This window comes from Entelurus aequoreus, linkage group LG19 (assembly GCF_033978785.1).
Source record: "Entelurus aequoreus isolate RoL-2023_Sb linkage group LG19, RoL_Eaeq_v1.1, whole genome shotgun sequence".
In the NCBI taxonomy this organism is placed as follows: Eukaryota; Metazoa; Chordata; class Actinopteri; order Syngnathiformes; family Syngnathidae; genus Entelurus; species Entelurus aequoreus.
Window position 1 is genome coordinate 3,498,047 of NC_084749.1, and position 14,216 is coordinate 3,512,262.

The 14,216-nt window shown below is 38.1% G+C and overlaps 2 protein-coding genes across 3 annotated transcripts in view; both read right to left on the bottom strand.

The window, feature by feature from the left end:
• hsh2d (hematopoietic SH2 domain containing) overlaps nucleotides 1-13,809 on the bottom strand; it is a 39,854-nt gene extending 26,045 nt beyond the window's left edge. For both annotated transcript variants that reach the window (XM_062027664.1, XM_062027665.1), the window contains exons 1-4: nucleotides 13,709-13,809; nucleotides 8,623-8,760; nucleotides 8,183-8,272; nucleotides 7,938-8,100 (exon numbers count right to left, since the gene is read on the bottom strand). In XM_062027664.1, coding sequence (XP_061883648.1) covers nucleotides 7,938-8,100; nucleotides 8,183-8,272; nucleotides 8,623-8,744 — 375 coding nt within the window. In that variant the 5' untranslated portion in view covers nucleotides 8,745-8,760; nucleotides 13,709-13,809. The remainder of the gene's footprint in view (nucleotides 1-7,937; nucleotides 8,101-8,182; nucleotides 8,273-8,622; nucleotides 8,761-13,708) is intronic.
• The window catches only part of lpla (lipoprotein lipase a), a 743,422-nt gene that overhangs the window by 555,389 nt on the left and 173,817 nt on the right, over nucleotides 1-14,216 (bottom strand). The gene's annotated exons all lie outside the window — the stretch shown is intronic.

A 14,216-nucleotide genomic window follows, 5' to 3' on the forward strand; every position in this document is an offset into this window, starting at 1 on the left:
CGATCAACATCAATGTACACTCATGAACAGATCGATCAACATCAATGTACACTCATGAACAGATCGATCAACATCAATGTACACTCATGAACAGATCGACCAACATCAATCTACACTCATGAACAGATCGATCGACATCAATCTACACTCATGAACAGATCGACCAACATCAATGTACACTCATGAACAGATCGATCAACATCAATCTACACTCATGAACAGATCGATCAACATCAATCTACACTCATGAACAGATCGATCAACATCAATCTACACTCATGAACAGATCGACCAACATCAATGTACACTCATGAACAGATCGATCAACATCAATGTACACTCATGAACAGATCGATCAACATCAATCTACACTCATGAACAGATCGACCAACATCAATCTACACTCATGAACAGATCGATCAACATCAATCTACACTCATGAACAGATCGACCAACATCAATCTACACTCATGAACAGATCGACCAACATCAATCTACACTCATGAACAGATCGATCAACATCAATCTACACTCATGAACAGATCGACCAACATCAATCTACACTCATGAACAGATCGATCAACATCAATCTACACTCATGAACAGATCGATCAACATCAATCTACACTCATGAACAGATCGACCAACATCAATGTACACTCATGAACAGATCGATCAACATCAATCTACACTCATGAACAGATCGATCAACATCAATCTACACTCATGAACAGATCGACCAACATCAATGTACACTCATGAACAGATCGATCAACATCAATCTACACTCATGAACAGATCGACCAACATCAATGTACACTCATGAACAGATCGATCAACATCAATCTACACTCATGAACAGATCGACCAACATCAATCTACACTCATGAACAGATCGACCAACATCAATGTACACTCATGAACAGATCGATCAACATCAATCTACACTCATGAACAGATCGACCAACATCAATCTACACTCATGAACAGATCGATCAATATCAATCTACACTCATGAACAGATCGATCAACATCAATCTACACTCATGAACAGATCGATCAACATCAATCTACACTCATGAACAGATCGATCAACATCAATCTACACTCATGAACAGATCGATCAACATCAATGTACACTCATGAACAGATCGACCAACATCAATGTACACTCATGAACAGATCGATCAACATCAATCTACACTCATGAACAGATCGACCAACATCAATGTACACTCATGAACAGATCGATCAACATCAATGTACACTCATGAACAGATCGACCAACATCAATGTACACTCATGAACAGATCGATCAACATCAATCTACACTCATGAACAGATCAATCAACATCAATCTACACTCATGAACAGATCGACCAACATCAATGTACACTCATGAACAGATCGATCAACATCAATCTACACTCATGAACAGATCGATCAACATCAATGTACACTCATGAACAGATCGATCAACATCAATGTACACTCATGAACAGATCGATCAACATCAATGTACACTCATGAACAGATCGACCAACATCAATCTACACTCATGAACAGATCGATCGACATCAATCTACACTCATGAACAGATCGACCAACATCAATGTACACTCATGAACAGATCGATCAACATCAATCTACACTCATGAACAGATCGATCAACATCAATCTACACTCATGAACAGATCGATCAACATCAATCTACACTCATGAACAGATCGACCAACATCAATGTACACTCATGAACAGATCGATCAACATCAATCTACACTCATGAACAGATCGACCAACATCAATCTACACTCATGAACAGATCGATCAACATCAATCTACACTCATGAACAGATCGACCAACATCAATCTACACTCATGAACAGATCGACCAACATCAATCTACACTCATGAACAGATCGATCAACATCAATCTACACTCATGAACAGATCGACCAACATCAATCTACACTCATGAACAGATCGATCAACATCAATCTACACTCATGAACAGATCGACCAACATCAATCTACACTCATGAACAGATCGATCAACATCAATCTACACTCATGAACAGATCGACCAACATCAATGTACACTCATGAACAGATCGATCAACATCAATCTACACTCATGAACAGATCGATCAACATCAATCTACACTCATGAACAGATCGACCAACATCAATGTACACTCATGAACAGATCGATCAACATCAATCTACACTCATGAACAGATCGACCAACATCAATGTACACTCATGAACAGATCGATCAACATCAATCTACACTCATGAACAGATCGACCAACATCAATCTACACTCATGAACAGATCGACCAACATCAATGTACACTCATGAACAGATCGATCAACATCAATCTACACTCATGAACAGATCGACCAACATCAATCTACACTCATGAACAGATCGATCAATATCAATCTACACTCATGAACAGATCGATCAACATCAATCTACACTCATGAACATAACCTGTGGAGTCCCCCAGGGGTCCATACTAGGACCCACACTATTTATAATGTATATCAATGAAATATGTCAAGTATCAACACTGCTGAAGTTCATCCTCTTTGCTGACGATACAACCATTACATGTGCAGGTGACCACATGAAGCAACATGACATGTGCAGGTGACCACATGAAGCAACATGACATGTGCAGGTGACCACATGAAGCAACTTCTGGCCTCTGTAACTGAGGAGATGATCAAGTTAAAAACTTGCTTTAATACCAACAAATTGTCTCTGAATTTAAAGAAGACTCTTTAGCAGAGGTGGGACCAAGTCATTGCTTTGCAAGTCACAAGTAAGTCTCAAGTCTTTGCCCTCAAGTCTCGAGTCAAGTCCCGAGTCAAGACAGGCAAGTCCCGAGTCAAGTCCAAAGTCAAGACTAGAAAGTCTCAAGTCAAGTCCCAAGTCCTGCATTTTGAGTTTTGAGTCTTTTCAAGTCCTTTTAACCACAGACTAATATTTTTACACAGATTGTGTATGCTTTTAAAACGCTGTATGTATTTATTAAAACAAGTGCATTTGAAATTGCAGGAAAAAAAATAGTGCTGACATTGCAATTCATAATAGCACTATTAACCAGTCATTTTAATAGTTTAAACAATTTTAAACATTTAACTCATTCCTTTACAGAATAAACACATTTGCAAAAACAAACATTAACATACTATTGGTTGTATTTTATGAAAATAACATTACCACAGAGTTGAGAAGGAGCAAAGATCTTCAATATTTGTATGTGAAAATCACAAATAAATCTTCTGGGGGAGGATGACGCCCCTACAGGGGTTTGCTTTACAAACTTTCAGCTCCACCTAAAACAAAATTCACCAGCCGCCACTGATTATGATGCATTCTCATTTTAGGCAAAATATAAGACAATACTTTCTTAACAGTATAATTGTAACCAGGAATAAGTCTTCAAGTAACAATATTCAAATACTAACATTGTTGGGTAAGACAGCATTTGGTTTTATTCTGAATGTAGTGAAACAGATTGGTGGTTTTAGCTGATATAAAGACTTTCAGGTGTTTATATATGTTTAAGTATTTGGCAGACGCTTTTATTCAAAGCGACATACATAAAAAATACATATAAAACAATCACTGTAAACATTATCATTTAAGGGAAAAATGTAATACAAAATATCAATACAAAGTGTCAAGACAGAATAAACTCTCTGCTGCTGCAGTCTATACGTCCCTAAGATATATAGATATCTAATGTATTCATACATTGTTTATGTAGGATATACGCATGTATATATAACCTAATCATATTGTTTATTCAACTTAAAATCAGCTGACCGTTTTTTTCCCCCTTCTGTGGGATTATATTCCCAGTTTTGATCTCGGACGTCTGGTCACTTATAGCGTATAAGAATATTATATTACTGTTAAGCAAACTATGAATAATAAAAACGCCAAAGCATGTGTCCGTTATCATAGCTACACGTATGACAAAAAAAGCGCGTGAAAATGAGTGGTATTCAGTGAGGTAAGATGAATTAAATTCGCTGACAGTTCATTGCTCCTGCCAAATGAATTGCACTGAGTGGAGCGGATCACCACTCCAAGATGGCGGCGCCGCGTCTCGTCTGTGCCAATAGGCAGTAGCGCTCCATGCTGCGTCTACTTATAAGATGTCTATGGTTATGACGTTAGCAGTGAGTTTACAGCCTCACTGATTTAACTACACAGCAAATAAAAGTCATGTTACTTAGCCAATAAACTTACATTCAAAACTTACCCTTCTTTGTGGAACTTCAAATGTCGAACGAAGTTGGAAGTTGTTGCGTCTCCGTCTGTAATATTCCAACTGCGTGATTTGCATACGGCAATTCGGTTTTTGTTGACCAAGTCGTAGTTTTTATACCCGAACGAAACCAACTTTGGCATAATTGTTTCTCACTGCCGCGTTGTTTGACAACTCATGTTCGGTGGTTGTCCTGCAATTTGATTGGATGAGAGCTGTGTGATGAAAACAATGTAGATCTAATTTGATTGGCTGTTGTACTGACAGCACACCAGCTGACAAGCAGCACACACGCTGGTAGACACAGACGTAGAAAATGAAAGCTACGGAGCGCTCCCAAATAACTTTTTAATCTTTGGGTTTTGGGGAAAGTAGCAAGTCATGTCAAGTCAAAAGCCTCAAGTCCAAGTGAAGTCACAAGTCATTGATGTTAAAGTCTAAGTCCAGTTGCAAGTCTCTTTACATTTTGTCAAGTCCAGTCTAAAGTCATCAAATTCATGACTCGAGTCTGACTCGAGTCCAAGTCATGTGACTCGAGTCCACACCTCTGCTCTTTAGCAATGGCAAAAGTAATATACCCATCAGGATTGTTATTGATGATACACCAATAGAATATGTTCAACAAAATTCATTTTTAGGAGTGGTAATAGATGAAAATATATCATGGAAGCCTCATATAAGTTACCTGAGGAAAAAAGTTGCTAAATGTGTTGGAATGATGAGGAGATGATGTCATTTATTGAATAACAATGCTCTGCTGTCATTTGTTTATTATGTCATATTTAAACTATTGTGTTGAAGTCTGGGGAAATTGTTCTAAATGTCATCTACAGCCTTTAGTCACTCTGCAGAAAAAGGCCATTAGGATTGTGTCCAAGGTTCACTGCAGACATCATCACGCTTCCGTCAGTCTAGCCCAGGGCAGCTGTGGCTACGAAAGTAGCTTACCACCACCAGGTGTGAATGAATGATGGGTTTTTAACATGTAAAGCGACTTTGGGTACTTAGAAAAGCGTTATATAAATCCCAGTTATTATTATTATTATTATTATACAAATACACTATTCATGGAGTCAAAGCAACTTAAACTGCACCATGTCATCAACTTGAAAACTGCTCAAATTATGTTTAGGGCATCCCAAAACTCTCTACCATCCAATATACACAACCTATTCCAGGATAGAAACTCTCTACCATCCAATATACACAACCTATTCCAGGATAGAAACTCTCTACCATCCAATATACACAACCTATTCCAGGATAGAAACTCTCTACCATCCAATATACACAACCTATTCCAGGATAGAAACTCTCTACCATCCAATATACACAACCTATTCCAGGATAGAAACTCTCTACCATCCAATATACACAACCTATTCCAGGATAGAAACTCTCTACCATCCAATATACACAACCTATTCCAGGATAGAAACTCTCTACCATCCAATATACACAACCTATTCCAGGATAGAAACTCTCTACCATCCAATATACACAACCTATTCCAGGATAGAGGTGCTCACCATAGTTACAGTCTAAGAGGAAACAAATTATATTTTCCTAAATTTAGAACAACTTTCAAATCAATGTGCATTTCAGTGCGGGGAGTCAGTCTGTGGAACAACTTAGGGGACCAGTTCAAAAGCTGTTCTAACATGATTCCATTTAAACAACTTAGGGGACCAGTTCAAAAGCTGTTCTAACATGATTCCATTTAAACAACTTAGGGGACCAGTTCAAAAGCTGTTCTAACATGATTCCATTTAAACAACTTAGGGGACCAGTTCAAAAGCTGTTCTAACATGATTCCATTTAAACAACTTAGGGGACCAGTTCAAAAGCTGTTCTAACATGATTCCATTTAAACAACTTAGGGGACCAGTTCAAAAGCTGTTCTAACATGATTACATTTAAACAACTTAGGGGACCAGTTCAAAAGCTGTTCTAACATGATTCCATTTAAACAACTTAGGGGACCAGTTCAAAAGCTGTTCTAACATGATTACATTTAAACAACTTAGGGGACCAGTTCAAAAGCTGTTCTAACATGATTACATTTAAACAACTTAGGGGACCAGTTCAAAAGCTGTTCTAACATGATTCCATTTAAACAACTTAGGGGACCAGTTCAAAAGCTGTTCTAACATGATTCCATTTAAACAACTTAGGGGACCAGTTCAAAAGCTGTTCTAACATGATTCCATTTAAACAACTTAGGGGACCAGTTCAAAAGCTGTTCTAACATGATTCCATTTAAACAACTTAGGGGACCAGTTCAAAAGCTGTTCTAACATGATTCCATTTAAACAACTTAGGGGACCAGTTCAAAAGCTGTTCTAACATGATTCCATTTAAACAACTTAGGGCACCAGTTCAAAAGCTGTTCTAACATGATTCCATTTAAACAACTTAGGGGACCAGTTCAAAAGCTGTTCTAACATGATTCCATTTAAACAACTTAGGGGACCAGTTCAAAAGCTGTTCTAACATGATTCCATTTAAACAACTTAGGGGACCAGTTCAAAAGCTGTTCTAACATGATTCCATTTAAACAACTTAGGGGACCAGTTCAAAAGCTGTTCTAACATGATTCCATTTAAACAACTTAGGGGACCAGTTCAAAAGCTGTTCTAACATGATTCCATTTAAACAACTTAGGGGACCAGTTCAAAAGCTGTTCTAACATGATTCCATTTAAACAACTTAGGGGACCAGTTCAAAAGCTGTTCTAACATGATTCCATTTAAACAACTTAGGGGACCAGTTCAAAAGCTGTTCTAACATGATTCCATTTAAAAGACTGTTTAAAAAAGAAGTACTGAAGAAGTACGAGGAGGAAAGAGAGTGATGCCCTCAGCACAGAGCCATGAGAGAGAGGTGTGTGGTCAGAGAGTGTTTGGGCCTGTGTGTGTGTGTGTGTGTGTGTGTGTGTGTGTGTGTGTGTGTGTGCGTGTGTGTGTGCGTGCGTGCGTGCGTGCGTGCGTGCGTGCGCGTGCGTGTGCGTGTGTGCGTGTGTGTGAGTGTGTGTTTTGTCTCGCCTTGTCTTGTCTCATAGTAACAATGGTACTATTGTATTGTTAGTGTACAGGAGCTTTTCTTGTTTTTGTTTGTATAGTATTGTTCTTGTATTATATTGTTTATGTTGAATGTGGAATGAGTGAGAGGGGTTGGGATATTATAAGCATTTGCTTCATCCAACCCCTTTTCAAGCCTTGCATAAATGTCTCTGCCAAAATGTAAAAAAAAAAAAAAAAAAAGTGTGTTGTTGTACAGTGCAGGTTTGAAATAAATAATTCAATTCAATTCAATTCAAATATATAAATAAAGAAATGGACCAATAAATGCATGAATGAATAGATGAATAGATGGATTAATGAATGATAAAATGAATGAATGTATACATTTATGAAATAAGAAATTGATAAATGAATGAGTGAATGTACAAAACAGGTCATTAAAGAATGAATGAAATCATGAATAAATGGATGATTAACTGAATGAACGAATGAATGATGTTGAGGATTTTTGTGAGTCAAATGTACAAAGAATGCTGTTGTCTTGTGATATTATTACAATATTAAAGATGAATATGCAGAGATACTTGGATTGTGATTGCTGAGTAGCTGCGCTGCACTTCCTTACCTGTCCACAAGAGGTCATCAGCACCTCTGTGTATGGCGCGATGGGAACCTTCCTGTGAAAGTCCACCAGCTGCTGTAGACCGGGGTGACTCCTGTGCTCGCCCACGATGGCGAAGGAGTCGCCTTTGGTCTCGATCATGAAATGTCTGCAGCGTTTCTGCGCCCTGAAGAAAACACCACACGTCATTTGGTGGAAAGGTGTGTCGGCGTTTCAACAACCGTGTCGTGATCCGCGTGACAACTCACCGATAAGAAAGTGTGTAACCGACTCTGCTCTCGCTGACTCGGACCAGGAAGCAACCTGGCAGCTTGGACGTCAGGAGGTCCTCTGCAGACCTGGAACACCAACATCTTTAAACGATATTCACTACTATTGTAATTGTTCTATGGTATTGTGAGGGAATCAACTTGAAACTTGAACTTCAAACACAAGCAATGTTGGAATAAACAGCAGCGGCAAAACAAGCAGTACAACAAGTGCAACTCGCACGACTAATCCCTTCTTATTATTATCATACTTCAAAGGCGTTCATTAAACAGTCAGACAGTGAAAGACGTACGCATTGTTAGTTAGTTAGTTAGTTAGTTAGTTAGTTAGTTAGTTAGTTAGTTAGTTAGTTAGTTAGTTAGTTAGTGTCAACGCTGTCAAAACAACATTCCAGCCGCGTGAAGGAATGGTGACTCACTTTCTGGTGATTCCCCCATGAAACCATTCCGGTACGACGCCGTTGTCCATCCAGGTGAGTTGGGGCGCCGTGTTCCCCAAGTCATTGTTGTGTCTGTGGGACAGCTGGGTCAAGTCGCTCATGCTGGGAGAAGATTCACTGGATGGAGGAACGTTACAAACCTTCAATACTGTACTTTTTACCATCAAAACAATAGCAGCTCAGTCGCTAGAATTTAACTGTCAAAAATAACAGTGGTACAGTTTTTCCATGTACAGTAATGCACTGTAAAAAAAACGGTCGTAGATTTTGCAGTTCAGAATCTGGCAGATGAGCCCCCAAAACTTTATGGTGAAAATAAAAATTATACCATTTTTTTCCAACTTATGCACTGTTTAAAAAAAAACCCCACTAGATTTTTACGGTAAAAAATAAAATGGCTGTTCAGCCGCCAGAAAAACAGTAACAATGGCACCGTTTTTCAATTTACACTAATGCACTGTTAAAAAAACGACTGTAGATTTTTACAGTAAAAATAATATGGCTGTTCAGTCGCCAGAATTTGATCAAAAAATATAAGTTGGTACAATTTTTCCATTTACAGTAATGCACTGTAAAAAAAAAAAAAAGACTGTAGATTTTTCCAGTAAAAAAATGGGAGTTCAGCCGGCAGAATTAAATGGTAGAAAATAAAAATGGTACATAGTCACGTACTGTAAAAATAGCAAGTGTAGATTTTACAGAGAAAAACGGCCAGGCTTTGACTGTCAAAATAAAAGTAGTTCTGTTTTCAGTTTACCGTCAATTTTACCAAAAAAACCCAACTTGCAGTTCAGTCGCCAGACATTTTACCTTTAAAATAAAAATGGTACAGTTTTTTTTAGTTTACAGAAATGCACTGTAAAAACATTGAATGTAGATTTTACAGTGTAAAAAATAGAAATGTACCATGTAACAGTGGTACCATTTTTTATTTACAGTGATGCACTTTCAAAAAAACGGCTGTATTTTGCCGTTAAAAAAATTGGCGGCCGGCTATCAAAATGTTAGGGTAAAAATAAAAGTGGTACCATTTATTACTATTTATGGCCATTACTTACGTCATAATTTCACTGTTAATTAAAAAACTGGTAGTGTTTTCAGTTCACAGGAAAGCATTGTAAATACCACCGTCAATTGTACAAAAAATGGCAGCTTAGTCACAGAGGTGAGAATCTTTGGACACTTTTACGATTCCATTAATGATGCATCTTTGATTCATGTATATTAATGTAGCTTTACATTTCTTTTGGTTTCACTAAATAAGCGTTTATCACTTGCAACTTTTAAAAACAGTGCATTTGTAAAAAGAAACAATTCAATTAATTCCCATAACATTCATTATGTTATATTACATGTTTTTTAGAACTGTCTGCATTACTTTATTTACAATAAATAAATAGATTATTCATTATAAAATCCATTGACTAATTATTTTATAATTGTCCATGTCCGAATTGTGATGCATGTAAAAAGTGATTATTCCCCCACCTCTACTCAGTCGCCAGGGTTTTACTGTAGCAACAAAAGTGGTACTGTTTTTTTTTACTTCACAGTGATGCACTGTAAAAAATGACCGTCAATTTTGCAGTTAAATATCTGGCAGCTGAGTAACCATAATGTTATGGTCAAAATCAAAGTGGTACCGTTTTTACATTCACAGCAATCTACGGTAAAAACAATGACTGTAGATTTTAAAGTCAAAAAAAATTGTAGCATAATTTTTCTGTAACAAATAACAGTGGTACCATTTTACAGTATTGCACGGTAAAAACAAAGACTAGATTTTACATTGAAAAAACAACTATTATTTCAGTTGCCAAAATTTTACTGTAAAAATAACAGTGGTACGGTTTTTACATTTACAGTAGTGAACTGTAAAATCCACTGTGGATTTCAAAGAATCAGAATTTTATGGTAACAATTAAAGTGGTACCGTTTTTACATTTACAGTATATCGATGTAAAATCAACAGTACATTTTACAGTAACATTTTGTTGATTGAGCAGCCATTTTTCATAGATATGTACAAACCCCGTTTCCATATGAGTTGGGAAATGGTGTTAGATGTAAATATAAACAGAATACAATGATTTGCAAATCCTTTTCAAGCCATATTCAGTTGAATATGCTACAAAGACAACATATTTCATGTTCAAACTCATAAACATTTTTTTTGTTGCAAATAATCATTAACTTTAGAATTTGATGGCAGCAACACGTGACAAAGAAGTTGGGAAAGGTGGCAATAAATACTGATAAAGTTGAGGAATGCTCATCAAACACTTATTTGGAACATCCCACAGGTGTGCAGGCTAATTGGGAACAGGTGGGTGCCATGATTGGCTATAAAAGTAGATTCCATGAAATGCTCAGTCATTCACAAACAAGGATGGGGCGAGGGTCACCACTTTGTCAACAAATGCCTGAGCAAATTGTTGAACAGTTTAAGAACAACCTTTCTCAAGCAGCTATTGCAAGGAATTGAGGGATTTCAACATCTACGCTCCGTAATATCATCAAAGGGTTGAGAGAATGTGGAGAAATCACTGCAGGTAAGCAGCTAAGCCCGTGACCTTCCATCCCTCAGGCTGTACTGCATCAACAAGTGTGTGTAAAGGATATCACCACATGGGCTCAGGAACACTTCAGAAAGCCACTGTCAGTAACTACAGTTGGTCGCTACATCTGTAAGTGCAAGTTAAAACTCTCCTATGCAAAGTGAAAACCGTTTATCAACAACACCCAGAAACGCTGTCGGCTTCGCTGGGCCTGAGCTCATCTAAGATGGACTGATACAAAGTGGAAAAGTGTTCTGTGGTCTGACGAGTCCACATTTCTAATTGTTTTTGGAAACTGTGGACGTCGTGTCCTCCGGACCAAAGAGGAAAAGAACCATCCGGATTGTTCTAGGCACAAAGTGTAAAAGGCAGCATGTGTGATGGTATGGGGGTGTATTAGTGGTCAAGACATGTTCTAGGGTGAAAGTGTAAAAGGCAGCATGTGTGATGGTATGGGGGTGTATTAGTGGTCAAGACATGTTCTAGGGTGAAAGTGTAAAAGGCAGCATGTGTGATGGTATGGGGGTGTATTAGTGGTCAAGACATGTTCTAGGGTGAAAGTGTAAGAGGCAGCATGTGTGATGGTATGGGGGTGTATTAGTGGTCAAGACATGTTCTAGGGTGAAAGTGTAAAAGGCAGCATGTGTGATGGTATGGGGGTGTATTAGTGGTCAAGACATGTTCTAGGGTGAAAGTGTAAAAGGCAGCATGTGTGATGGTATGGGGGTGTATTAGTGGTCAAGACATGGGTAACTTACACATCTGTGAAGGCACCATTAATGCTGAAAGGTACATACAGCTTTTGGAGCAACATATGTTGCCATCCAAGCAACGTTACCATGGACGCCCCTGCTTATTTCAGCAAGACAATGCCAAGCCACGTGTTACATCAACATGGCTTCATAGTAAAAGAGTGCGGGTACTAGACTGGCCTGCCTGTAGTCCAGACATTGAAAATGTGTGGCACCTAAAATAGCAGAAGGGAGACCCCCGGACTGTTGAACAACTTAAGCTGTACATCAAGCAAGAATGGGAAAGAATTCCACTTCAAAAATGTGTCTCCTCACTTCCCAAACCTTTACTGAGTGTTGTTAAAAGGAAAGGCCATGTAACACAGTGGTGAACATGCCCTTTCCCAACTACTTTGTCACGTGTTGCAGCCATGAAATTCTAAGTTAATTATTATTTGCAAAAAAAAATAAAGTTTCTGAGTTTGAACATGAATTATGTTGTCTTTGTAGCATATTCAACTGAATATGGCTTGAAAAGGATTTGCAAATCATTGTATTCCGTTTATATTTACATCTAACACCATTTCCCAACTCATATGGAAACGGGGTTTGTAGATTTTACTGGGGTAGAAAAACCTGTCAGCTTAGTCGCCAGAATTGTTGTGTAAAAATAACAGTGGTACCATTTTTACATTTACAGTATTGCACAGTAAAAACAAAGACTCGATTTGACATTAAATAAACAAATATTACTTCAGTTACCAGAATTTTACTGTAAAAATAACAGTGGTGCCGTTTTTACATTTACAGTAACGAACTGTAAAATCCACTGTAGATTTGAAACAAAAACCCTGTCGGCAGAATTTTACCGTAGAAATAAAAGTAGTACTCTTTTTAATTGACAGTATTTTGAAGTAAAATCAACAGTAAATTTTACAGTAAACTTTTGGCAACTGAGCAGCCATTTTTTTGCCTGTATACTGTACATTACCAGTAGGCTAGACTATTGTAATGGTCTCCTTGCAGGTCTTCCCAAAAAAAAGTGTCAGGCAGCTACAGCTTGTTCAGAACGCTGCTGCTAGAGTTCTAACAAACACCAAAACATGGGAGCACATTACACCAATTCTTAAATCCTTACATTGGCTCCCTGCACATCAGAGAATTGATCTGCTCACATATAAACCACTACATGGTCTAGTATATCCCTGCACATCAGAGAATTGATCTGCTCACATATAAATCACTACATGGTCTAGTATATCCCTGATATGCTCCCACTATATAAGCCCTCTAGATCACTAAGATCTTCTGAGACCAGATCTGTTAGTGGTTCCCAGAGTAAAGTCCAATGAAGGGAGAGCATCATTCAGTCACTATGCAACAAATAGCTGGAATAAACTTCCTGACTTTCCCCAACTCTGACTACTTTTAAAACTAGACTGAAAACTTTTATGTTCACCTTAGCTTTCAGCTAAATCTTTTAACTTTTAACGTCCGCACTGTTTATTTTCTGCATTTTAATTTTGCTTTTATTTTCTTTCATTTCACTTTGTTGTCTGTGAAGCACTTTGAGTCTGCCTTGTGTATGAAAAGTGCTACACAAATAAAGTTGCCTTGCCTTGCCTACATACATATGTATATAAACACACACTTTTAAGTCAAACACTATCAAAATGTGGACTTCCCGACACCAAATGCTGCTACGTTGCATGGAACCAGAAACAAACTCAAACAAGGTGACAAATATTATTTAGAAATGATCGAAAAGCAACTCACCGATACTGAGGACGCTCTGTTGCAATATGACAGCAGGACTCAGATGTGGACTAACCTGTCCTGGGCGGGGACACAAACATCACAGAATAGCAGACACAGGTGCTGGCTGATAAACATAGCAACCAACATCAAAGTTAAGAAACAGACATTCATGTGAGACCTCCAATAGGCCAGTTAGGGTTGAGGGTTTTGGTGAAGGGCTGGGATTTGTTGGTGATACATTAGTCCTACGTGGGACACCCGTCTGGTGTTTCCCTTCAAAGGACTCAGGTGACATGTTTGTGTACCCACTGACAAACAAAGCAGTCTGGAAAGGTTTTCCTGCCAGTCATGTATTCCACTCAGTTGACACAATCCAACACAAATCATTGCTCAATGGTCTCTGACGTGTATCTTCCCTTCTGGACTGAAAGGTGTTCTGAACTCTTTTTATAGGAACCGGTTCAGTCACTTTAGCACAGTAAGAAGGAACTCATTCATGTGTTTGTCTTTATACTGCTTGTCCCTA